Below are 25,689 nucleotides of genomic sequence, written 5' to 3' on the forward strand. Positions count from 1 at the left end.
TCCCCGTCACTGGAAACGTGTTGGTCTTCACACCCCACTTAGCCCAGCCACCCGGGACGACCTCTCAAGGTTGCTCCCTGCAGCTGAAGCTGCAGGAGATGCTGAAGGTCCAACGTCTGCTGACCGCTCCCCAAAGCAGGGCAGCCGATCCTCCCTTGAAGGGGGTCCTCTCTCTGTCTGCATGGAATCCTAGTCCCCATGTCCTGAAGGAGATAGAGGCTGAGACAAGGAGGACCCACCGAGGACACTTCAGGAATCCTAGGACATTACCCATCACTGCTCATAGCTGGGGAGTACAGCCTTGCCCCAGGCCCACGGCGGCACCCCGGGGTTGGGGAATCATCCCTGATTGACCTCAGCTGCCACCAATGGGAGACCACTGACTTACATCTAGGCTCCTTGGCGATATTTTGCCAATACATCATTAAAGAGGTCCAGCCTGCAGGGGTCTGCTCTGGCGATAGGGCCACTGGAGGGGTGGGCAACTCACAGCGTGTTAAGTGCTGATCCAAGGAGGCGCAGCCAGGGAGGTCTTCCTGAAGGAGGAGGTCCTGAATTCTGGGGAGGGGTCTGGGTTTGCACAGGCACCGGGGTTGGGGGAGATTCAGTGGATGGAGGAGGCTGGGCACGCGAGCCTGGCTGATTTGGCTGACACAGGCACTAGGAGCCGCTTTTGGATCTAGACCATTCTTTACTGACACAGTGAGGGCTCCCCGGCCCCTCGTGGCAAAAAACCCAAAAGGATGACTCTGGAGCCGCGGAGGCCGCTGTTCCAGTAAGGGCTGGGACACCCTGCTGCCGAGGCACCCCCATCGCCCCTGGAGTCACAGTTACACCTCCCCCCAGTCTCTCCGAGTCCATGAGTGGCAGCTCCAGTTCTCCTATGGGTTTTCATTTTTCTCCTGGAAATCCCCACTCTGGACTCCATGGGGCCACACTCAGAGCTCTTTGGGACCCTTTTCCTCCAGTTTTCTCCGTGGACTCCTCTGTATAAAGTGAGGACAAGGTGGGGGGCTGGTGGCTCCGCAGTCTCAGCCCCCGCCCCCACAGTGACAGCTGTCCTTGACTCCAGTTCTACACACTCGACTGTCCCCGGCCACCTCCACCTGGAGGCCCCTGCACCGCCGGGGCAGCATGTGCAGGGCTGAGCTCCACCCCCTGCTCGGCCCCGCTCTAGGTGGGGGTACAGCCGGGCCCTGCGGCTGCTGCTGCTCACTTGCTCAGTCGTGTCCAGCTCTTTGTGACCGCATGGACTGAAGCCCACCAGGCTCCTCTGTCCATGGGATGTTCCAGGCAAGAATCCTGGAATGCACAGCCATTTTCCTCCTCCAGGGCATCTTCCCGGCCCAGGGACCAAACCCATGTCTCTTATGTCCCCTGCATCGGCAGGTGGGCTGTTTAACAACTGAGCCCCAGGGGAGCCCTTGGCCGTGCACCCTATCACCCAATTGGAAGTGATTCTGTCATTCTTCATTCTGTTCTCGCTCACAGCTGACTCCCCCGCCCGCCTCACCCCCAGATCGAAGGCTTACCTCACCTCCTCCTGCCTCTGTCTTCCTTGCCCCGGTTCAGAGCCCCCAACCCCTCCTCTGCCAGCATGCAGGAGCTTTTGACTTTCTCCTGCCTCCAGGCCTTGTCTGTCCTCCTGCCATTCAGTCGCTAGCATCTGCACCACAGCTCCCCAGGGCCTCATGACAAAGACCAGATGCTTCGGGGGGCTTCCTCTGACCTGGCTCCATGTGCCGCCCTAGCCCCTCCACACCATTCCCTTCCCTTCCAGCATGCTTCCTGGGCACCCCATCCTGGTGTCCTCCACTTCGCCTCCTCAGCCCTCTGATGCCGCTGTGTCCCATAAGCTACCCTGGGGCGACCCCCAAGCCCTGCTGGCCCCCCGCTGTCTCCTGTCGCAGACCATGTTTGCACCACCTGCATGAGAAAGCCCACTCCCAGGGCGATAGCCTGGTCTCAAGCCTGAATCGTGACCACGTTTCCCATGAGCAGTGAAGGGTCTGGCTCATGGAGGCGATCGGTAAAGGCTAAACAGAATAAAAGGAATTCACACACGAGCAAAATGGTCACAGGGGAAAACAACCTGTGTATAAAACGGGAGAGATGCCGGGACCATCTCCCCATTTAGATCACCAGCCTCTAAGAATAGGGACGGTGTTGGATTCAGCAAAGGTCCTTGAATGGATGAGATGGGAGAGTGCAGGTCAGTTGCCTGGTCCAGGTCTAGCCCGAATTGCAGAGTGCATACTGACGTCTGTCACCCCCATGGAAATGAGTGTACCGAGTCCACCGGTCATGTTTCTTCCCTGTGCTGCTCACGCGCCTGTCTGGGGGCACCTCTATGGCTCTGCAGCCTGAATGCTGGGCCCCACCCCAGAGTCCCTGACGGAGGCATAGGGGTAGCGCAGGAGAAACTGCACTTCTAACAAGCTCCCAGGTGCTGCTGGTATGGGAACCACACGCAGAGAGACTCTTTGCTTTACTGCAGTGCGGTCCTAAAGAAACACAGCAGCTACATAGACAACCTAAAATCTAGCAGCCACAGCTTTAAAAAGTAAAACTAAACAGTGCCCACATATTTTACATAATCCATTCTATTATTCCAACACGTAGTCAATATATAGGGCTTCCCTGGTGGTTCAGCTGGTAAAGAATCCGCCTGCAATGCGGGAGACCTGGGTTCGATCCCTGGGTTGGGAAGATCCCCTGGGGAAGGGGAAGGCTGACCGCTCCAGTATTCTGGCCTGGAGAATTCCATGGACCCTATAGTCCGTGGGGTCGCAAGGAGTCGGACACGACTGAGTGACTTTCACCGACTCACTGTCAATATATAAACATTGCTGAGGCATTTTTCGTGCTCTTTTCCTGCCAACTCTTTAAGATTGAGTGTGTATTTTACACTGCGACCCATCTCAAAACGGACTCGCAAGTGTACGGCTCCCGCGTGGCCGGAGGTCCCCGACAGCACAGCGCAGGCAGGTACGGGACGAAGGAAGCGGCCCCAAGAACTACAACTCTCGGCGCGCTCGGGGCGCGACCAGTGACGCACTTCCGGCGCGGCGGCGACGGCGACGGCGAGGCAGCCGCAGGAGAACCACATCTCCCGGCGTGCTCCGGGTCACGCCCTGTGACGCACTTCCGGCGCGGCGGCGACAGCGCGCCCCCGGCGGCTCGGCGGCGGGGCGAGGGCGACCGCTTGGGCGGGCGGGCGGGCGGTGGGGCGAGTGGCGGGCGGCCTGCCGACGGGACAGCCGGGGGCGGGGCGGCGGCGGCCAGCGAGGGAGCGCGCGGGCGGCCTGGCCCCGCCCCCGGCCCGCCCGCCCCGGTGACCTTCAGGGGCCGGGCGGCGGGCGCAGGCCCCAGGCCCGGGCGAAGGCGGCGCGGCGAGATGTTCGTGCAGGAGGAGAAGATCTTTGCGGGCAAGGTGCTGCGGCTGCACGTCTGCGCGTCCGACGGCGCCGAGTGGCTGGAGGAGGCGACCGAGGACACCTCGGTGGAGAAGCTCAAGGAGCGCTGCCTCAAACACGTAAGGCCGGCCGCGGCTCCAGGCCTCCCTCTTTCCCCCGGCGCCCGCTGGACGCTGGGGCTCCGGGCCGGGCGCTTTATCCTCTATCTTCTGGTCTCACTCCCCGCAAGACAGCCCGGGAGGCCGGGGCGCGTCGGGGACGCGGGCTGGGAGAGGCCAAGTCGCCGCCGGAACGGGGCCTCCTGCGGTTCCAGCATCCATCCGCGCTTGCTGTCGCGGCGAGGTTCCCGGAGCTGGGGGTTAGTGCCCAAGAAGGTAGAGAGAGACCCGCTGGGAGAAGCGCCTTCCCCTGACTTGGAGCCGTTTCCTGGAGCTGCCATGGGGGCCGGCGCCTGGCTGTGGCCACTGGTGCACCCGCTCACCGTGGCTGGAATCACTGAAAATAGTGTGGCTTGGCCGAGCTGGTCCTTGCACCCTTGCTGTCCTCGGCGTTTACCTGGATTAGGCGGGCGGGTCGGGGAGAGGGCCGTTTTTTAAAGTTTGTTCCCGTGAAGCAGCCCTTGTAGGTTCCTCAGAGTGCTAGCCTTTGTCTCTCTCTTTAGGCTTCTGGACTCCGTAAGGCAGGCCGAGACATCTGTCCTGCGGCTCAGACTGCCTCAGGAAACTCTGTTACCCTTTGCACAGTCTAGTATCTCCATGTCAGAATTTAGGACAAAGGCGGTCACAGCCTCTTACTGCGCGTTTCACGTAAAAAGTGTGCCTGTGTGCCATTGACTCACACGTTTGTTCTGGGCCCACCAAGAGTCTACCCTTGGCTCTTTCTTTTAGTGTGGTCTCCAAGGACAGACTTCCAGCTATTGTTTTAGTGACTCCCGCAAAATGCTGTCGGGTCCTTTTGGGAGTATGGTTCTGTGGAGTTGTTCTGTAATTGTCGCAAGCAGGCCAGAGAGCATTCTGGTTGCCAGAGTCCCCTTCTGGAAAACCCTGGATGTGAATAGCATCTTGGTCTCACGTCAGGGAGGAGGGGGCTTTGGGCTCACACACTTGGGCAGCTATGTTTTAGCCATTTCTACTTCTGACGCAGTGACGCGTGATTTCGCTATCTAAAAACCAGCACGACAGCACTCAGTGGGAAGGCTGGAAGCCCCTGAGCGTCCAGACTATTAGAGCAAGGCTTGCTGCTTGCCCAGTGCAAAGCTTTCTGAGATGCTGTGTCCACCTGGTCAGCACAGGAGTCCCTTGAGGGCTGGATGGTCTTCACACACCCAGGGCTAGACTCTCGATGGCCCAGAACAAACGTGGTTTAGTGGCATACAGATACACGGCTGGGATACTGTGGGTTCTGTTCCAGACCACCACAACAAGGCAACTGTCACCACAAAGCTATTGCACAAATCTTTTGTTTCCCAGCATATAAAACTTGTATTGTTTACACAATACTCTATTAAGTGTGCAGTGGTATTATATCTGAAAAAAAATGCGTATACCTTAATTAAAAAGTAATGCCACTGGAAAAATGGTATGAGTGGACTTTCTGGACTGCCAGAGACCTTCAGTTTGTGAAAAGCCCAGTATCCGGGAAGCAAAATAAAGCCAGGGCACAACAGACAAGGCACTCCTGTAAACAGAACCAGATTGTCAGTCGAGAGAGCCATGTGGCAGTGGCGGCCTGTCACCTGCTGAGTCAGGCTGGGGGAAGTCAGGGATACATTGGTGTCGTACTTAGTTTAACTCACCAATGGTAAGGATTGGCTGTAACCATCAAAACGTTATGTTCTGGAGGGAAAATGAAGTGAGAACCCTTAGATTCATGGAGGCTTGCTAAGGATTTCGGGAGCACCCAGGGTTAATGAAGGAGCCAGTTTTGTTAGGCTAATTATTGACATCATGCTGCTGATATTTTTATTCCAGTTGGTACCGAGGCGTATCATTTGGGATGTTTTCTGGCATTTATCCTGCTTTGATGTTTTCTAGCATTATTCTGCTTTGAACAGAGATCTTATTCCACTCTGCAGATTTTATTTTGGGCTGAGGCGAGTGGCGGGCGAGCAGCAGGGGACTTCCACAACCAGAGAACCGGCATACATTTTGGGACTCAGAGTTGAGCTGTCAGGAAGTTCTCACACCTCTGTGCCCGTGCCGTCCTCGGGGCAGAGTTCGCGGCCTTGTGAGCCCGTCAGGAGGCATTTCCAGTTAGAAACAGGGTTCTCCAGTTGTGTGCTTGACCGTCACCCCGGAAACCCGTGCACCAAGCTTAGACCACGGTGTCAGTGCTCCACTCCGGCTCCCCCTGCCTGGTTCCCCGCCCCTGCATGCCTGAGCCGGGGTTTTCTGTCCCTTCCCCCTGCCCCTCTACCCGGAGGGGACACTGGGAGTTCCTCCCACCGCAGGACCCCTGGGAGTTTTACGGGTTTTTTTACACTTTTTATTATGCGTATGCATTTTTAAATGAATAAAACAGCTTTGTTGGTGAAGGTTTATTGTCATAACTTTCACAGAAATGGATTGCCACTGTGGCCTTGCCCTTCTTGGTTTTATGTCGACTGGGACCACCGTGGTGGTCTCTAGCCCAAGCTTAGATCACGGGGCAGAGTAAATAATCTTGTGTAACTGGAGGGTCACGATTTTAAGAAAGTGGCCCCCTGCGACGTGGCAGGTGTTTTCTGTGTGATAGGCTTGCCAGCACGTAGCCTGCTAGCAGGGCTGGTAGCACTTCTTAGATCACACCAAGGCACGTCTTCACATGACACTGATGTCAAGAGGAAGAAAAGGCCGTCTCCAGGCCTCCGGGAGGAAGCGGGCTTGCGGGGGTCCGGCCCTGCCCCAGCCGTGGGCTCTGGGCCGGCTTTTCCACTGCCGGGGCCCAGCTTGCTCCAGTGCCTCTGCTGAGAACAAAGGAAAGAACAGAATAAGCAGGCACAGTGTGGGTGACTCACGCTTGTGTTCTGCTCCTGGCGCCTGTTGACAGGCTGCAGAGGACAGTTTTTTTTTCAGGAGCCAGTATGCGGATTGTTTTGGAAAACTGTGTTTCATAGACTGCATCCTGAACTTGGCACAGCAGCCAGCCTGCAGATTTTAGCATTAGAAGAAGCACACCCAGTATTTCTGGGAGCAGAGCCATCGTGAGACTCCAGGGAGGGGTGTCTCTGTCATACATGGTCAAGAGTGTGTCTCACTCTTGGCTGGCTTCCACCTTTGTCCCCGCCAACCCCCCGAGGCCGGCTCGTGTGCATCTGTAGCCCTGAAGCCAGTGACCCCTCTTTCCTGTTTGATTGCTGAAAACTCTAGCTGGTCTTCAGACCCCAGTGTTGAGAGCTGAAGTGCAGGCTTAGCTTCTCCCTCAGGGTGAGCAGTTACATGTCCGGGGTGTCTGATGGCAGAGGGAGGTGGAAAGGCGGCCGCACTGCGCTGAGCAGGATCGTGAGGACCCTGGGGCCGGCACATCCCCCGTGTTGCAGCAGCTTTGACTTCAACACCTCTGCCCCCCACCACCACCATTGTGTGTTCTGGGGTTTCTGGGCTGCCAATCAGTGACACAACCACGTGCCAGGTCACCCCCTTCCAGCTGCCAGGCGGGCCCTGCCAGCCCCATCTGTAGCTCACTTTGGGGTCCCTGTGGCCGTCACTTGGTGGGCTGGGGACTGAGCCGAGGCTGTCTTGCCGCCTCGGGGTCTTGTGGGTGTTTGCGTGGTCAGGCCCCTATGGCCTGCTCCCCAGGGACCAGCTCCTGTCGCTGGGCTTCATCGAGTGCCCCGGTGGAAGGTGGGGAGCAAGGTTCCCACAAGGAAGTAGCCTGCTTGGGAAATGCTGGAATATTGTCTACCGAGCTCCTCAGCATCTGGTTGGCATGGCCAGAGTTAGCCAGGCGCTGACCACACCCCAGATCACACTTCGATCTTTAGGTTCTTGGGAGACAGCAAACCTGCTATTTGCATCTTTAAATCACTCTCCAGATCTTTCCAGATTAAGGAGACATTTTAGGTAGCCACTCATGGCTAGCAGGGTGTTCTGTGTCTGAGCCATGAGCCTGTTGAGGAGCACTTGGTGGCCCAGTGGCCAGGTCAGTGCCCTCAGGGACTAGGGACTATGGCGTCTCCACCGTTGCCAGGGTTCTCTGGTTTCATCTTGGCTTTGACTCTTAGCTAATAAGAAAACCAGTAAGTTCTTGGTGTGGCGTAGGGTGTCAGGTCCTGTATTATCAGTATCGTGATCAACTTATGTTCTGTCCTGACATATGTTCTATGATTTATTTGTTTCCTAGTGTGCGCCTGGGAGCTTAGAAGACCCCAAGAATGTGACCCATCACAAATTAATACATGCCGCGTCTGAGAGGGTGCTGAGCGACGCCAAGACCCTCCTGGAGGAGCACGTCCAGGACGAGGGTAAGGGGGTGAGGGGTCCCTGTCCCAGGCAGGCTGAGCAGGGAGACACGCCAGCCACAAGGTTTCGTTCTCCTTTGTTGAAACAGAGTGTGCGCCCTGGAATAAAAAAGCCACAGCCTTTTGGAGAAGCCAGACGTGAACTCTTCCTCATGCCATTTCCACACAGAGCCAGGGTCCCTAGAGCTGCTGTGGGCTTTACTTAGGGGACGGGAAAGCATAGCTGTGGGTTGTTCTAGACCTCTAGGAAGACGCTCTTACCATGCACGTCCACCAATTCACTCTGAGTCTCCTGCGTGGAGGTGCTTGTGGAGAGAAGTTGGGCTTTCTGTGTCATTCAAAGCCCGATTTTATTTGTGAAATTCCCTTACGTAGCCTGCTTTGGAAAGACTAGAATATTGTTTACCGACTTTCCTGGATGTCTGGTTGGCATGGGCACCGTTAGCCAGGCGCTGACCGCACCCCAGGTGCCTTAGCATTGAGGGTTGAGACCAGATGCTCCAACCTCCCGGAGTTTCAAAACAGAGCCGTTCAAACAAGCGCTCCGGTCCCGTCTGGTCCCCTCAGTCAGGGTCTTGCCGGGCCGGAGCCTGTAGGGGAGCAGGGGCAGCAGACTCGGGGCTGAGGGAAGAGTGGGCCTCTGTGGACCCACATGGTGGAGTTGCCCAGAGGGAAGCCCCATTCTCGGCCCTGGGGTCTCCCTGGCGCCCTCTGTGCCTCTTCCTGGGTGTGAGATGGTAACCAGCTCACCGCGCTGTTTCCCCCTAGATGTCATACTGTTGATCAGAAAGCGTGCTCCAGCCCCCCTCCCCAAGATGGCTGAAGTCTCCGCAGAAGAAAAGGTGAGTTTCAGAGTTTGGAACTGGCGATCTCTGTCGGGGGAGACTCGAAAGAGACGTCTGAGGCTGGCTGGCTGTGGGTCCTGCAGGTCCCATAGTCACAGGGGGTGTGGTCACGGGCTTTCGTCACGGCCAGGCAGCCTGTTGACCGACGCTTCGTCTCACGGCTGGTCTAGTGACCAACTCCGCTTTGGGGCCACGGAGAGGAGCGTGCTGCCTGTTCTCTGGGTGGGGTTTAATCTCGAGCTCCCGTCCCTCCTCTTCTCATTTCCTGACATTAGAAGGTCAGGAAGTTGCTAAAGACCACCCACGCACACAGAGCGTGGGAGCAGAGCGGGGCGCCAGCCAGCACGGAGTCGTTCCCGGCGAGTCTGGGGCCACCTGTCCCGTCTGGCTCTCGCGGGACAGGCTGCTGCGGCCTTGGAGTTGGCACTCGGCTGAGGACCACCCCGCCCGATGCAGGTGCCCTGGGAACACTGTGCCCATGATCCGTGTTTAGTGGCCGCGCTAGAGACTTGCTCCTCAGAGAGCAAGTCTAGGAGGCTCCCCTGTGCAGTGGGAGATGTGTTCTGTCAACAGGCCCTTTTCAGCTCTCAGGCCAGGTGCTTGCCATGCCCAGGGGCAAACGCCAGCCTTTGCTCAGCTCAGGGAGTAGAGTGTCCTACTCGACTCTTCAAGATGCCCGGGAGAGCATTCACCCCAGAGCAGGTGGGCCAGCCTCTCTGGGCGGGGCCCTGGGCTTGTGGCGGCCCAAGCTCTTTCGGGGCCTCCTGTGTGATCGCCGCGGGAGGAGGCCCTGCTTATCTGCAGCCACACCTGCCTGGGTGCGGGCACGCCGCTCGCCCATCTCTGGGAGACAGATGGGGCCTCAGAGTCAGGCCTGCTTCCTGGAACCGCGGGGCGGCTCCGCTCTCAGGTTACTGTTTTGGTCGCTGGCAGCTTGCTGAAGCTCCGTGACTGTGTCGATGGCAGGCTCCCTTCACGCCCGCGGCCTTGCGTGACTTGCCAGGCCATGGCCTTCACCTTTTCCTGTGTGTATCTGTCAGACGAGATATTGTAAAAACGGTCATCCCTGTTCTTGTGAATAACTCGCTTTTAAAGTCACAGTAGTACGTGTGTTTAGAGAGTCAAGCGATACTCCAGGTGTTGTAATGAGTCAGCAGGCGCTTCTCCCCTGAGTCGTGCGTGTGAGAGGCGAGTGCTCCACAGCCTCTGACCCTGTCTTCAGTGACTCTCCTCCTGGGTTCTGAACGGCATCCCGGGTTGCTCGTTCTTGGATTCTCAACCTCGTACTCTGTCGGTTGCTCCTTGGTGATCTGGGTGGCTACCCCCCCAGCCTCCCAGCCCTCTCTGAACCTCGGTCAGAGACTCGGGTCCCTGCTGCTCTTCCGTCCGTGTCGCGCTCTGCCCTGCGCAGTTTGCTGAAGGTGAGCTCTCTTTTTGTGTGCAGTTTTGTTTTTCCTGGAGCCAGTAATTGCTTTCTTGTTTCGTTTGTTCTCTGTGTAGGCTTACCACTCATTTTTTCAGATTCTCCTCCTGAACTGATACACCCATCTGAAACCAGGGTCATAAGTGTGAGGCTGTCTGCTGGCGCCCGCTCCGGGAGCCACCCCTCAGCTCCTCCGGCCCGTCTGTCTGCGTCAGCCGTGCCACGTGGGGCTGCCCGCTCCCTCCGTGCGCCTCCCGCTGCGGCTCTCACGTCTGCGCACTCCCTGACCGCAGGCCTGCCGGCTCGCAGCAGCCCCGTTAGCACACAGGTTGCCAGGTCTGTGCCGGGCAGGCCCAGCTGGGCCCTGTGCTCAGGAGCTGGAATCAGGTCTGCCTTCCTCTTGGGAGCCTCTGTTTCTGGCTTTCTCGGGGGTTTGGCTGAACCCCACTCTGGCACTTTGAAGAGCTGGGGTCCCATTTTCTTGCTGGCTGTGAGCCAGCACCACCCTCCACTCCCGGAGGCCAGCTCCTTCCTGGCCTGCAGTCCCCACGTCTTCAGAGCAGCCAGTGGGTAGCTCATGCGACGGATCCCGCTTGCTTTAATCTCGATGACCACAGTGAGCCCCGCCGTCCTGTTTACGGACTCGCCCAATGAGGTCAGGCCCCCGAGGGCCCTGCCCCTCCAGTCACTGCCCGGTGCCGTGACCTGGCCCCCAGGTGCAGCCTGCCCGCTCACAGGCCCTGGGTCAGGCAGCTGTGAGTGCAGGAGCGGGGTTTTGGGGCCGGCGTGGCCTTGTGCCTGCTAGAGTCAGACGTCCTGTTCTCCTGGGTTGGGTGGGGCCAGACTCGCGCCAGCGTCTCTTAGAGGCCTGGAGGCCCTGTGCGCAGCCTTCAGTGGCTGCTGAGGGAGCGCGCATGCTCACTGGGGCCTTCGCCCCGGTCGCCAGGGCTGGCAGTGGGAGCCAGTCAGCGCCACTGGCCTTCCTCTGTGCCTGGTCTTGCCCCTCCCGGTCTCCTCGCACGTTGACCCTGGAGACTCTGGACGTTCTCCGGGTGCTTGTTGGTACTTTACCCCCTCGTTTTCTCTGTTCTGTTTCTGGGACTCCCATGGACGTGGGATCTGCTTTCTGAGAGATATGCGGTTTCCAGTCAGATGCTTGTTCTGCGCTGACCTGGCGCGGCATCCTCTGCTCTCCGGCCTCTCTGAGCGCCGTGCAGCCCCGCCCTCTGCTCTCTGGCCTCTCTGAGCGCCGTGCAGCCCCGCTCTCTGCTTTCCAGGCCCCCACCCCCCGCCCGCGTGTCTGTCTCCTGCACCCTTTCTCCCGCTTCTGTCTCTGTCGTGGCCGTTGCAGACTTTCTTCCCGTCCCTGTCAGAGGCCCTGGGAGGTCACTGGCCGCTCTGGGCCTGGCGCATCGTGCCCCCCGCCTGCACCTGTGTTCTCCTGCCCAGCACCCCAGGAGCCAAGCGGTGTGGGGCTGGGCCTGCCGTCCGGGGCCAGCATGTGCCTCTCCTCCTGGGCTCGGGGCTTCTCAGGCCACGTCCAAGGATTCTTCATGGTCCCTTTGCGGTCTGCCCGCCCGCCCAACCGTGCGATGGTCATTCTGTGGCCACAGGAGGCGGTGTCTGTCTTCCCCACCCTGTATGCCATGCTCCAGGGCCAGTAGGCCGCGACCGTCCAGTTCTGTCCCTGAGGCCATGCACAGAACCGTCCAAAAGCCTCCCTGCTCATCCGGGGCGTGTGGCTCCAGCTCCCGGGACTCGCGTGCTCCCTGGTTAGAGCTGTTTGTTCAGAGACCAGTCTTGCCTCTCGCTGCTCTTACACTCATGTCTGATCCTCTGATTCCTCTCCCGCGTCAGAAGAAGCAAGAGCAGAAGGCTCCGGACAGAGACGCGATCTTCCGAGCCACCGCCAGCCTCCCCTCCCACAGCATGGACCGCGCCGTGGTGCAGACCAGCGCGAGGGACGTGAGTGCCCGTAGGGCTTTGGCCATGGGGGCCGAGCAAATCTCCTGAGAGCACTTGGGAAGCAGGGTGTAGGGGGTGCAGGAACTCTGTGCGCTATATTGGAGCTCTTTTTAGGCATATTAATTCAAGATAAAAGGTTTAAAGAGACATTGAAAGGCAGGGTCGATAGGATGTGATACTATGGGGAAATGTGAGTTTTGTCCTGAGTTTTGCAAAACCTTTTAGAGAGAAATCTGACTCTTGCTTATTTTGGATCGGAAGGTTCTGAGTTAAAGCAGAGCATTTCCAGTGCTCCCGAGCCAGGGCCGGGCCAGGACTTGGGTGCCCACAGGGCAAGACACTGTGGGTCAGTCTGCAGGCTCTGGCACGAGCTGGTCAGTTCAGGAACACGCCTCTGAGCGTCTCCTCCAGAGAGTTCTGTGTTGCCCAGGGCATCGGAACCCGGGCACACCTATCTCTCGCTGGCAGGCACGTGTGTCTCACAGTGACCGAGCCTCACTATCAGGGAGATGGGCAGTTGGAGGGGGGTTTCGGGTGACATTCCCAGCAGCCCCCACCACAGTGAGAAGATGGACTGGTTGCACTGAAAACTAGAGGCCCACATCAGTGGAGCCGTAGAATCCGCCTGTTTTCTTCAGTGAAGCTTAAGCGCTCAGCTCGCTTAGCGGCCAACGGGCCCGATGCCTCCTCTGGGCTGGAGCTGAGCGACAGCCTCTCCCGCCCGCCCTGCTGAGAGCCCTGGTGCCCTTCTCTTCGGTTATCTGGACGTAATTTGACTCACAGATTCAGAGTTTCAGGATGGGCTGTTGTTTCAGATCCAGGCATCTGTTGAACATCCTGTGCTTTCACTTCAGTTCCAGACGGAGCTCCGGAAAATCCTGGTGTCTCTCATTGAGGTGGCTCAGAAGCTGCTGGCACTGAACCCGGATGCCGTGGAATTATTTAAGAAGGCAAACGGTAGGCACAGGCCCCGGGCGGAGGCCCACCCTCGGCCGTCTCTGTCCACACTCCCCACGGGAGGCCAGTAGACGGGGGCTTAGCTGCCGTCTCACACCGTTGCCCGTGTCTGCACGCGAGAGCTAACGGGTCTGTCTCAGGTCTTCTGAGGTGTAAGAGATGAGCCGCAAACGTCTGCTGCTCAGGCGGGGCACTGGGCCTGTGGGGGACTTGGGGAAGCACCCCTTGTGTGGCTGGGCGTGGCCTGAGCCCTCACGGTGCTGTGTCTGGCCCACAGCCATGCTGGATGAAGACGAGGACGAGCGTGTGGACGAGGCGGCCCTGCGGCAGCTCACGGAGATGGGCTTCCCGGAGACCAGGGCGGCCAAGGCCCTGCGGCTGAACCAGTACGTCTGGGCCCCCGCCGCGGGTGACACCATTCCGCCCCAGACCCCGTGACCGAGTCGCCTCCAGTGTGCGTGAGTGTTGGTAGAGGACCTGGACGCGTGTTCCGGAGTCACAGCACTGGCCGCCTCCGGGTCTGAGAGGGCAGTGTGCGGTGGACCCGCTTACTGGGAGTGTGGCGTGTGACGGTGGTTGTGCATTTCACCGTGCTCTCATCTTCCGGGAACTCGGGTCACAGCCTTTTCCCGGCAGGGCCAAGGAGGACCCCGGCATGTAGGCGGTGGTGTCCTGGGAGTCTCCTGTAGTTTCCTGTTGTTAGTTACTTGCCCCTTCGATATGTTCAGATTTGAAATTGTCTGTAACCGAGGCGTGGTCAGTGGGCTGTGTTCTTTTCGCTTTGGATCCAAGCTCTTATGGGCACTTCCTGGGTTTGGCTCCCATGGCTTTCTGCACGTGGGCATCTGTTCTGGCCGCGCCTTATGGCAAGTTAGGGCGGGGCCGGGGTTTCAGCCATGCTGCATTAGATCCTCGTCACGGGACTCGGCAGCTCGCACTGTGGAAGCCACGAAGTCAGAGAGGCTTTTCTCGGGGATGCAAAGGCCCGGTTCCCTGGCCTGAGGTGCTGCTCAGAGGCCATCTTACCTTGCAGCATGTTGGTGCTCAGAGGCCGTCTTACCTGGGAGCACATTAGTGCTCGGGGGCCGCCCCATTTTACCTGGGAGCACATCGGTGCCTGGGGGCTGCCCCATCTTACCTGGGGGCACGTTGGTGCCTGGGGCCTCCCTGTCTTACTTGGAGCACGCTGGTGCTCGGGGGCCACCCCGTCTTACCTGGGAGCACATTGGTGCCCAGGGGCTGCCCCGTCTTACCTGGGAGCACATCGGTGCTCAGAGGCCGTCTTACCTGGGAGCACATCGGTGCCTGGGGGCCGCCCCGTCTTACCTGGGGGCACGTTGGTGCCTGGGGCCTCCCTGTCTTACCTGGGAGCACGCTGGTGCTCGGGGGCCACCCCGTCTTACCTGGGAGCACATTGGTGCCCAGGGGCTGCCCCGGTGCTGAGAGGCCGTCTTACCTGGGAGCACATCGGTGCTGAGAGGCCGTCTTACCTGGGAGCACATCGGTGCTGAGAGGCCGTCTTACCTGGGAGCACATCGGTGCTCAGAGGCCGTCTTACCTGGGAGCACATTGGTGCTCAGAGGTCATCTTACCTGGGAGCACATTAGTGCTCGGGGGCCACCCCGTCTTACCTGGGAGCACATTGGTGCTCGGGGGCCACCCCGTCTTACCTGGGAGCACATTGGTGCCCAGGGGCTGCCCCGTCTTACCTGGGAGCACATCGGTGCTGAGAGGCCGTCTTACGTGGGAGCACATCGGTGCTGAGAGGCCGTCTTACCTGGGAGCACATCGGTGCTCAGAGGCCGTCTTACCTGGGAGCACATTGGTGCTCAGAGGTCGTCTTACCTGGGAGCACATTAGTGCTCGGGGGCCACCCTGTCTTACCTGGAAGCACATTGGTGCTCGGGGGCTGCCCCGTCTTACCTGGGAGCACATTGGTGCTCAGAGGCCGTCTTACCTGGGAGCACATCGGTGCTGAGAGGCCGTCTTACCTGGGAGCACATCGGTGCTGAGAGGCCGTCTTACCTGGGAGCACATTGGTGCTCAGAGGCTGTCTTAGCTGGGAGCACGTTGGTGCTCAGAGGCCGCCTTACCTGGGAGCACGTTGGTGCTCAGAGGCCGTCTTAGCTGGGAGCACATCAGTGCTCAGAGGCCGTCTTACCTGGGAGCACATCGGTGCTCAGAGGCCATCTTAACTGGGAGCACATCGGTGCTCAGAGGCCGCCCCGTCTTACTTTGCAGCATGTCGGTGCCCCAGGCCATGGAGTGGCTCATCGAGCATGCGGAGGACCCCACCATCGACACTCCGCTCCCAGGCCCAGCCTCGCAGGAAGAGGCAGGCGCCGAGGCTGCCCCTGCCAACGGGACCAGTGAGGAGGAGGAGGCCAGAGACGAGCTGACCGAGATCTTCAAGAAGATCCGGAGGAAAAGAGAGTTCCGTGCTGATGCCCGGGTGCGTGTTGATGGGCAGTGGGGGCGCCTGGCAGGTGGGGGGCTGGTCCTCCCAAGGTGAGTCCTGTGGGGGAAGCCGTGGCCCCCAGGCCAGGCCACCGGCCCTGCAGGGAGCAAGGCTGGGAGGGATCTGGACTGACTTGAGCCTGGAATCTCCAGTTTGAAGTTTGTAAGTGTTCTTGAGCCGTGGGATCAGGTGGGGGCCCTGTCCAGAGACTGGAAGGTTGCCCACCATCTGCGTGGGCTGCCTTGTGAGCAGGAGGCTGATCAGGTGGGTCAGTGCAGCATTCGGGGGATTCAAGGGCCCGGGTCCCAAGGTCTCTGACTGTACTCTGCCCACTGACCTGAGTGTCCATCTTTACAGCCACCTTTTCACCGTCATTTTGTATCTGATGCTTTTATATTTCCCTGTTCTTTTTCATCATTCTGTTTTTTCATTAGGTTTAATTTTAATCTCTTTGGATGCCTTTGTTACTGTGAGCGTATCCTGTTTACTTTCAGATCACAGCTCTTCAGCTCCAGGCATTGGGGCTCCAATTCTTCATGTCCTTCTGATTTTGCTTGTGGCCCCAATTTCTCAGGGCCTGATGCTTCATCCTGGGCTCACCTGTGGGCTTGTTTCTGTGCGAACCCGCGTGGCCGGGCCATAGGGTGCAGTCTGCATCTGATTCAGAGCCTGCGTCTGCGGGGTTGACTGGGACCTTGGATAGGGGCCGGCTCTCGTGTTTGTCAGCAGGGCTCGTGGGCTGTGTGGAGTGTCCCTTGCGGGGCCGGGGCCCTCTCTGTGGGATGCAGACCCTGCTCAGGGTCCTGGGGTCCAGCTCCCGCTTCCCCCCTGGCATGGCCCCCAGGTCTGCGTCCCATGCACAATGCTGGGCCCCAGCCCCCCGTCTCCCAGGGCACACCCTCGGGGAGGCCCGGGTGTTGTCGCTTTGTTTCTGTTCCTTTGGGATTTTCCCATGCAGAAGCACCTGGGTTACTTTAGTCCAGCGTTTCTCAATCGAAAGGAAGTGTGTCTCTCCGTCTTAGTCTCTTGGGAGTCCAGTCGGTGGGCCCTGGACCCTGTTCGGGAAGGGCAGCCTCTCCCCGGGCGGGTCCCGTGCTCTGCTGTCGGGCTGCACGCCTTCCCTGGTGGGGTGGGGGTCCTGCGGGGCCCGTGAGGCCTGCTGACGGTCGTTTGTGGTCTTGGTCACCACCTTCAGGCCTTTCCTCTGGGTTGTCGTCCCTAACCATCTTACATCACTGCTTTTCCCAAAAGGGTGTCTGTGATCCTGGATCAGTTGGGAAGGGTCCAGTAAGGACGAGACGTTAGCTCAGATCCTGGGGAGAGCAGGTTGGAGAGCAAGGCTAGGGCCTGAGACAGACCTTCAGCTGCCTCTGCTGCCCGACCCTGGCCGCTGACAGGGCAGTGACTGTGCAGAGCCTGCGGGTGCGAGGGCCTCTCCGTGCAGCCACATGGGGGTCCTCCCTACAAGGCTGGGAAGAAGGGTGTGGGGAACACCTGGAATCCCAACAGTCCTGGGGCGGAGACAGAAGTGAGGAGAGAAGGCGGTTTATGTTGATACTTCATGGAAAAGGCCCTCCTATCCTTGGGTTTCAGAGTGGACTCCAGGCGATTTTATGTGATGTGGATATCAAGCACTGCGGGGGGCTTTGCCCGCAGCATGCGCTGACAGGCCGGAGATGGGGAATGGTCCAGGGGAGCAGAGGAAGGGGGTTCCGGGCAGAAAAGACTGACCCGAATGCTCACTCTGCACGGTCCGGCTCCAGGTAAACCCTGCTCCCGATCATCCTCGCAGGCGGCTGCTGGCTCGGTCAAGTTCTCTTTGAAGCCGTCCAGATTGACTGCGGGGTGAATGGGGTGAGGTCCACGAAGCCAGAGCGTGCCAGGGCCACGCGAGAGCCCACACACAGACAGGGGGCCAGTGGCGTGAAGCCAGCCGACACCTGGGGGGACGTCAGGGGGACGAGAGCATCAGGGGCTTCAAGGGCAGGGTCTGACCTCCCGAGAGTTAAGAGAAACCCTTGCAACTTTGCTGAAGCCTTTGCCTTTCTGTGGTAGTGTTAAGGTTTGTCAAAGGCCATGCACTGCAAGTCAGGGGTAAAGGGAAGGAAGTGTTGCGTGATTTTTGTCCTGAAAGTGTAGCACCACCCCCACCCCCACCCCCAGACAGAGAGCAGTGGGTCAGCTTCCTCCAGAAACCAGCACGCTTCACTTACAGCTTAAATCTTGTTAAATAATCATTTAGAATTAATTTCAGGGGTTTTTTGTTTCAAAGATAAAGTGTGAAGAAAATCTCTCCCGGTTTCAGAAATCACTAACGTTTTAGTCTCCACTCAAATGGGAACGGCCAACGTGCCCTTTCTCTGACCTGCTCCTCCCGCTTGGCCAGCTCCTCTGGAGGTGGCCGTGCAAGGTGGTGGGGACAGTCCCACTCTTGAGAGTTGCAGGGACACACCTGGCAGTACCTGGGTGGGACAGTGAACCTCCAGGAGAGCGCTCCAGTTCCGCCCCTCTGTCATTCAGAGAGCCAGCAAGTGTCTCCCTGAAGCCAAAGGGAAGCGGTCTTGAAATAGAAAACGTGGTGGGTTTTTTCTTTACTTTTTAAGATGTATTAATCTTTGGTCGCTGTGGGTCTCCGCTGCTGCGCACAGCCTTTCTCTAGTTGCGGAGAGCAGGGGCCGCTCCGGCCACAGTGCTCGGGCTCCCAGTGCGGTGGTGTCTCTTGTGGAGCGCCGGCTCTGGGCACGTGGGCTTCAGCAGTTGCGGCTCCCGGGCTCCAGGGCGCCACAGGCTCTATAGTTGTGGGCGGCACACGGGCTTCATTGCCCCAGAGCATGTGGGATCTTCCCAGACCAGGGATCGAACTGGCGTCCCCTGTGTTGCAAGGTGGATTCTTAACCACCGGACCCCCCAGAGAAGCCCCAAGACACCCCCTGCCAAGGTGCCGCAGCTCGACCCCACGGTCGCTGCCGGGCCTGCGAACAGGGCGCTGAGCCTGTGGCCTCTCCTGCAGGCCGTCGTCTCCCTGATGGAGATGGGCTTCGACGAGAAGGAAGTGATCGACGCCCTGAGAGTGAGCAACAATCAGCAGAATGCCGCCGTGAGTACCGCGCGCTGCCGGGGCCCCGGGCGCACGCACCTTCCCCCCAGGCGGCTCCTTTGAGCACCGCGCGCTGCCGGGGCCCCGGGCGCACGCACCTTCCCCCCAGGCGGCTCCTTTGAGCACCGCGCGCTGCCGGGGGGGCCCCGGGTGCGCGCACCTTCCCGCGCAGGTGGCTCCTTTGAGCACCGCGCGCTGCCTGGCCGCCCCGGGTGCGGGCACCTTCCCGCGCAGGTGGCTCCTTTGAGCACCGCGCGCTGCCTGGCCGCCCCGGGTGCGGGCACCTTCCTGCGCAGGTGGCTCCTTTGAGTACCGCGCGCTGCCTGGGCGCCCCAGGCGTGCAGGCACCTTCCCGCGCAGGCGGCTCCTTTGAGTTTGAGGTGCAGTAGCGGGGTAGGTGGTTCACACAGTGTACTGAGAAACTCCTGGGCTTTGCCTCTTAGAGAAAGGTGCGCGTTCCACGGGTGAGTGGGAAGCTGGTGTACTGTGTTACGCTGACACTGAGATGGCGCCACCCTGTGGACACGTGCCCACTGCTGACCGAGAGCCCGGGGTGGGGCTGGGGGCGATGCTGGGCCCCTTGGGGAGCAGACTCAGTCCAGCCCACGTGGCCCAGGAAGGCAAGGTGGGCCTGGGCTTCAGCCGTTCCTGGATGAGCCCACGAGGGCACGCCCCAGCCACTTCCCGTGACAGGGCACTGGTGTGCACTCGGGCTGCAGAGCTGCAGCCGTGCCCTGAGCTGCGGCACCCGCGTCTGCTGGGACAGCCGGTTGGACTGGCTGTTCCGTCAGGGCCCCTGGCCTTCGGGGCAGCCCTGGAGCCCCTGCTGCAATGTTGAGGTTGACGGGGGACCGTAGGCGCTGACCCTGCTCCTCTGGTGTTCGCAGTGCGAATGGCTGCTGGGCGACCGCAAGCCCTCTCCCGAGGAGCTGGACAAGGGTATCGACCCCGAGAGCCCCCTGTTTCAGGCCATCCTGGACAACCCCGTGGTGCAGCTGGGCCTGACCAACCCGAAAACCTTACTAGGTACGTGCCTTGCTCCTGCCCGGCGGGGCGGGGCCTGCCCGCCACGCAGATGTCCCTGGGCGATACCCGCGGTGCCGCCCCTGCAGGGTTCTGGGGGCTGGGGCCCAAGTCACTTCGGGGCCCCAGAGGGTGGGTCCTGCCCGGGTGTGACAGCCTCCTGGGCAGTGACTCCATTCCAGCTCTGAAAAACCAGCTCCAGCAAGTGATCCGGTCGGGAGAGTGTAGACAGCACCCAGCAGGCTGGGGCCATGCCGAGAGGAGGCCTGGTGGCTGGTGGCTCTTAGTCTGTGTCACGGTTGCCTCAGCACTCATTTTGCCTGTGAGATACGATATGATATAAAAAAGCATGTATAACTTGTGTCTAAAGAATGATAATAAAATTAATAACCACGTTCCTGCTGTTCACCTTGAAAAAAAAATGGTCTTTTTAAAAAACATAGTGCAACCCAGGCCTCCTAGAGTCCCTGGGTGCCCCCTAGCCCCCGCTGCAGTGACCACCGCGGCCCCCGCTGCAGTGACTCCCCAGCCCCTGCTGCTGTGACCCCCCCCAGCCCCCGCTGCAGTGACCCCCTCCCCACCCCAAACGGGGGCTTCCTCAGTGATGTCAGGGGGGTGTCCGTGTCCTCAGACCATTCAGTCGCCCCTCTGTGTCCTGGGCTGACCCCTGGGACTGGCTTCCTGGAGGCTGTGCGGTGCAGCACCGCAGGGCAGGGCCATGGCTGACCCTGCAGCATGGCTGCTCGATTCCCACGGCTTCCGGGCTGGTGGAGCTGCTCTGGGCACTCTTGTGCCTGATTCTCAGGGGAGGGTTCCCCCAGGGCTCCGTGCCTCGGGCAGAGTGGCAGGACCCTGGGCGTGGGTGTGTTGAGCCTGCCCTCCCAAAAGGGAGCCCCGCTGTCAGTTGCCAGGAGCAGCTGCCCAGGCGGGCTTTTGCATGCTTGGCCGTCTCCTCAGTCTCTGAAGGACAGCCTCTTCCAGAAGTTTCAGCCACTCCTAGGACCCCTCTTTTTTGACTGCTTCCGCTACTGGATTGCCGTTGTATCGCTCAGAACCTTCTTCGTGCCTGCTGCACACTAATCCTTTCTCAGATATTTAAATCTCCAGGATTCCCTGTCAGTTTCTGCCTTCTCTGTTGATCACTTTGATGAACAGACATCCTGTTTCTTAACGCAGCAGGACATGTCTGTTTCATTTATGACATGCATCTTTAAAGAAAGCCCTCTGATTCCAAACTTGGGAAGACTTTCACCTGTTTCTTTTTATAGTAGATTTAAATTTTCTTGTTTTAAAAAGTCTGTGATCTACCTGGAAGAGTGAGTGGCATAAAGCAGGGAGTTTTTCTCTTTGTTCCCAAATTCCAGACTTAAGTGATGTGTGTTACGGTGAGTTTATTTCCATTCTTTGTACCAGTTCTCTCTACACTGGAAGCATCTGACGGCCCTCCTCCCCAGAGACCTCAGGAGGGTCCTGTGTGCTGCCGGGGTGTGTCCAAAGCCTTTCCTAAAGCGTTTCTTTTGGTGCTTGACCATCGAGTGTGTGATTTGCTGATTTGCTCTAAGCTTTTTTTTTTTTTTTTTTTTCAATTTTTGAAGACATAGTTGGTCAGATTAAATAATTTCCCCTTTTCTTTCTAGTTAGATGCTAAGATTTTTCAGATGTGAGTGGGAGGTCAGCTTCCTGGATGACTTTTCGCCATCTATCGAGATTATCGTGTGGTTTTACATCTGCTGTATCGAATGTTTCTTGCATTTCTGAAACAAACCACCCAGAGTGAGTGCCACCCGGTCTACAGGCCCTGGGTTGGTGACCTGGACGGGACGCGCACTGGTCCAGGGTCCCCCCACCAGACCCCAGGCCCCAGGGTCCTGCGGGAGAGAGCATCCCGTGGTGAGGCCACCCCTGCAGCTACGCACTGTCTCAAAGCATTTCTGGTAGGGATTTTAATGACTTTTATCTCTTTAAATGAAGGAAAATATGCACTATAGAACATTTGGAAAACACAGGGAAGCTTGAGGAAGCAGAAGTTACCAGCCCCCCACAGCTGGTGGGTTTCCTTCTGGTGTCTGGTAAGGTCTGGAGCAGACACAGCCGCACCACACATAGCTTTTTGGTGCTTCATTTCTCATCACAGTTGATGCATTTTCTCTTTTAAAAATGAGATTGTAGCAGTATTGGTATTTCATTCTATGGATGTGTCACATCATTTAACAAATACATTAAATTTGTTAATTTATGTTAATAATATGACTTAGAAACTAAACAACAAACAAACAACAAACAAACTGAGTACAGTCCCCTGTTTGTGGTCATAAACCACCTGCCTGTCGACCCGCCATGCAGTCTTTGGCGCGTGGCTTTCTAAAGTGCAGCGCCTCAGACGTCACCTCTGAAGTGCATTTTAGTTGTTTGTTGTTGTTTAGTCTCTGAGTCATGTGTGACACTCACGACCCTGTGAACTGCATAGCCCGCCAGGCTCCTCTGTCCCTGGGAGTTCCCGGGCAGGAATACTGGAGTGGGTTTCTGTTTCCTTCTCCAGGAACTTTTAGGTCTAATATTCCATAAAACAATGGAAACATCCTGAATTAAGAAAGAAAACAAATTCTAAAAATAAATTTCAATCACCTTGCTTTTATAGTTCAGTAAAACATTTTTTCTCATAAAAAAAATAAACGGTGTTCCATTTTGTTGCTTTTGAACTTCCACCTGCAGTAAACTGTGTTTGGACCCGCTGCTTTGGGTGCAGCTCTGGGTGCCTAAGGACAGGCAGCTGGAAGGCAAATGAGCAAGTCCAAGAATGTGGACGTGTAAGCGCCTGGTGACGTCTTGGCAATTGATGGGTCTTTCTGGGCGAGAAACCCCACTCCCACCCTCTACCCCAGACAGGGACCAACAGCTCCATGTGTCCCTCTGAACACTTTTCTCCCGGCCTTCGCACACTCCTTCCCTTGTGCCTGTCAACGCTGGCCGTTCCGGCTCAGCTGCCGTGTCGCCCTGAGGGCTGTCACAGCTCTCTACACGTCGGGGCCCTCCGTGGTCGCGCACGCACTCCTCAGCTCTAATAGTGCCTGAGGCGCACAGCAGAGCATCCTTCCTCGGGTGACTCTCGGCCTCCGTGGTTTCCTGTTCACTGCTGTTTCTGTCTCTCTCTGCAGCTCTGTCCTCCTGGAGCGGATTTTTCCGCTTGCTGGGAGGCACGGGGCGTGGCTTCCTCACCTCACGAGACGCGTTCTGTGTCTCGTCCTCCCGTGTGCCGGGTCGTCTTTGTGGGTCCTCTTGCTGAAATTCCAGTTGGGGGGCCTGGTGACACTTCAGGGCTGGGAGGGTCATCAGGTTGTAAACGTAACGAGCTCAGACTTCCCCACCGAGCCCGTGGCTTGGGCTCCCATGACCCTGGACAGCTGAGAGCCCACAAACTGGGGGCCACTTTCACGGACATGATTTGACATTGGCTGACATGATGAGCTCGGGCGTAAAGCCGTCCTTCCCAGACCTGAGGGCGACCGTCTGCCCTGCAGTTGGTTGCTCTCCACCAAGTTGGCCATCGTGTGTCTGGGTGGGGAGCTTTTTTGCTAAGAGGCACCTTTGTTTGGTGAGGGGATCGCTTTATAAAAGTGTTTAAAAATTCAATGTTTTCATCTCAGAGAACTGCTCATTTTTAATGTGCTGGGTTTTTTAAATTTAAAGTCATTTCCTGAAGATTGAGCAGTTTGATTTTTCCAGTTGGATATTGTTAAGCTGGCAGCATCATCCTTGCATAAGTCTTTTCTGTCCGGGCGGGCCTGAGAGTGGAGTCACTGAGTCACGGGCTGTCGCTGTTGTAGGATTCCTCGTAGCTGTTGTCACTCTGCTTTCCAGAGTCCCTGCGCCAGGGAACGTGGGTGTGTCGCCCCACCCCCCCACCGTGACCATGCCGCCTTCTGAGTCCGCAGATGAGGCGCGCGGGGCAGGGGTCTGAGTGGGGCTCCCGGTCCCCGCTCACCCGGAAGCTGCCGGGAGGACAGCTCCCGCCGCCATGTGTCGGGCGTGCGGGGTGCAGTCCCCCAGCAGCTCTGCGTGTCCCTACAGCATTTGAAGACATGCTCGAGAACCCGCTGAACAGCACCCAGTGGATGAACGACCCGGAGACGGGCCCCGTGATGCTGCAGATCTCCAGAATCTTCCAGACCCTGAACCGCACGTAGGCTGCGCACTCCAGCCGCCAGGCCTGGAGGGCCTCTTCTTCCCAGCCCAAGGGGTGGGGCAAGCGTGCAGACCCCAGGGTGCCCCTGGGCTGGGGGAGGGGAGCAGGTGGGTCAGAGGGGCCCCTGCCCTGGGTGTCGGGCACCAGGACCGCACTCCTGCTGGGATCTTCCTGCTGAAAAGCCTCGGGTAGCAGCTCGCTCGGTCGCACCTACAGCCTCTGTCAGTGTTTACAGACAAGGCTGCCACCCCGGGAAGGGGTCGCCTCCCTCCAGCGTCCCCCTGGGCTCTTGAACCGCTACTTGAATTGACCGTAGGCGCTGCTTGTAGAGTCCACTTGTCATTTGAAACAAGGCATGTTTCAATCCAAAGTGTTACCGTCAAAGGTACTAACGAGTAGAATTCACAGATGACTTCTCTTTAATAAATTTCCCTTTTCCAACTCTGTGTCTCGGTCTGGTTTCAGCTGGGGAGGAGGGGCACACGTCCTGGTGATGCTCTTGTTCCCACCGAGACCGCGCTCACTGCCTCCCCTGGGACGCTTGCTGCCGGCACCTGCACGCTTCTGTGGCCAGATCTCATGTTTTTCTTGGGGTGGAGGGACCGCGTGTCCCTGTCTCTGAGGTGGGAGCTGAGCACCAGAGTTGATTTGCTCTTCCCGTCCCTGGCTGGTTTTTTAAGGATGTAAACACTCTCTGTATTTAAATGAGAAACTGACCAGCCGTGCCGTCTGGGGCTGGCCTGGTGCACACAGTACGGACGTGTGCAGGTGCGAGTGGGCCTCATAGGCCTCAGGGCGCCTTCTTTCCTGGCACGTATTCCAGGGGCCCCTTAATAAGAGACGTGTGCAGGGATCAGAGCCCCTTTTCAGACCCCCGTGTGCTGCTGGAGCCACCAGCCCGTGTGCTTTGGTTGAAGAGATCCTGTCCCTTGGATCCCCCTGGACAGCCAGCTCTCCTCAGACACGATTCCCGCCCTGCTGCTCCAGGTCAGGAGAGCCAGGACCGTGGCAGCGAGGTGTCTCCTGGGCGCTGATGGCCCACCTGGGCTCTTGTTCCTGTGAAGTGTCCTCTGGGGGGGGCCCTGAGCTACGGCTGCGCTAGGCCCGCCACACCCATCCGTGGGGGGATATCCAAGATGAGCCGGCCCACAGCCCTGTGGCCTGACGCCCTTCACTGTGGTTCCTGGAGGACTTTTTCTTCCCGTGAGCCCCACCTGGGTCTCAGGTGGCACCCGGCAACATGGGAAAGATGCCCAAGGGGAGGCCTTGGCAGTGGGGCCTGTGGCCCAAGGCGCCTGGTGTGGGAGGTAGGGCACTGCCCACACGCGGCCTCGCTGCTCTGCGGCCAAGTCCACTCACCGCCAGGCTGGGCGGGAGTCATGGCAGGGTGGGCGGTGGGCTTTGCATCCCTTGGACTTAACGTTCCCTCTATAACAAAACCACTATGGACAGTGACTGCAGCCATGAAATTAAAAAACGCTTGCTCCTTGGAAGGAAAGCTATGACAAACCTAGACAGTGTATTAAAAAGCAGAGACATCACTTACCAACAAAGGTCCATATAGTCTAAGTTACGGTTTTTCCAGTAGTCAGGTACGGATGTGAGAGCTGGACCATAAAGAAGGCTGAGCACCGAAGAACTGATGCTTTCAAATTGTTTTGGAGAAGACTCATGACAGTACCTTGGACTGCAAGATCAAAACAGTCAATCCTAAGGGAAATCAACTCTTGACTATTCATTGGAAGGACTCATGCTGAAGTCGAAGCTCCAATACTTTGGCCACCTAATGCGAACTGACTTATTGGAAGAGACCGTGATGCTGGGAAAGGTTGAGGGCGTGAAAACGGGTTGACAGATGGGATGGTCGGACGGCATCCCTGACTC

At 58.2% G+C, this 25,689-nt stretch overlaps 1 protein-coding gene across 3 annotated transcripts; it reads left to right on the top strand.

Moving 5' to 3' along the window:
* Positions 1 to 3,209: 3,209 nt before the first annotated feature.
* UBAC1 (UBA domain containing 1) lies at positions 3,210 to 24,246 on the top strand. Of its 3 annotated transcripts, none has more exons than XM_088841042.1 (10): positions 3,210 to 3,535; positions 7,737 to 7,857; positions 8,623 to 8,696; positions 11,980 to 12,087; positions 12,942 to 13,044; positions 13,322 to 13,430; positions 15,286 to 15,496; positions 18,513 to 18,599; positions 19,487 to 19,625; positions 19,805 to 20,017. In XM_088841042.1, the coding sequence occupies exons 1-10, from the start codon at positions 3,398 to 3,400 to the stop codon at positions 19,963 to 19,965; spliced, it is 1,251 nt and encodes a 416-aa protein (XP_088697168.1). In that variant the 5' UTR covers positions 3,210 to 3,397; the 3' UTR covers positions 19,966 to 20,017. The 3 variants fall into 3 exon arrangements, with proteins under 3 accessions (XP_088697168.1, XP_088697169.1, XP_055256043.1); XM_088841043.1 differs by lacking the exon at positions 19,805 to 20,017 and adding an exon at positions 23,481 to 23,662 and having other exon boundaries at positions 3,211 to 3,535; XM_055400068.2 differs by lacking the exon at positions 19,805 to 20,017 and adding an exon at positions 23,691 to 24,246 and having other exon boundaries at positions 3,214 to 3,535.
* Positions 24,247 to 25,689: the final 1,443 nt, after the last annotated feature.

The sequence above is a fragment of the Moschus berezovskii genome, chromosome 11 (assembly GCF_049115385.1).
Source record: "Moschus berezovskii isolate FMDL1 chromosome 11, NW_MosBer_1.0, whole genome shotgun sequence".
NCBI classification, from domain to species: domain Eukaryota; kingdom Metazoa; phylum Chordata; class Mammalia; order Artiodactyla; family Moschidae; genus Moschus; species Moschus berezovskii.

Coding starts and splice junctions, on each gene's coding strand:
- UBAC1 (XM_088841042.1), top strand. CDS start 3,398: ATGTTCGTGCAGGAGGAGAAGATCTTTGCGGGCAAGGTGCTGCGGCTG. Junction 13,431..15,285: donor AAGGCCCTGCGGCTGAACCA/GTACGTCTGGGC, acceptor CTTACTTTGCAG/CATGTCGGTGCCCCAGGCCA. Junction 19,626..19,804: donor CAACCCGAAAACCTTACTAG/GTACGTGCCTTG, acceptor ACTCCATTCCAG/CTCTGAAAAACCAGCTCCAG.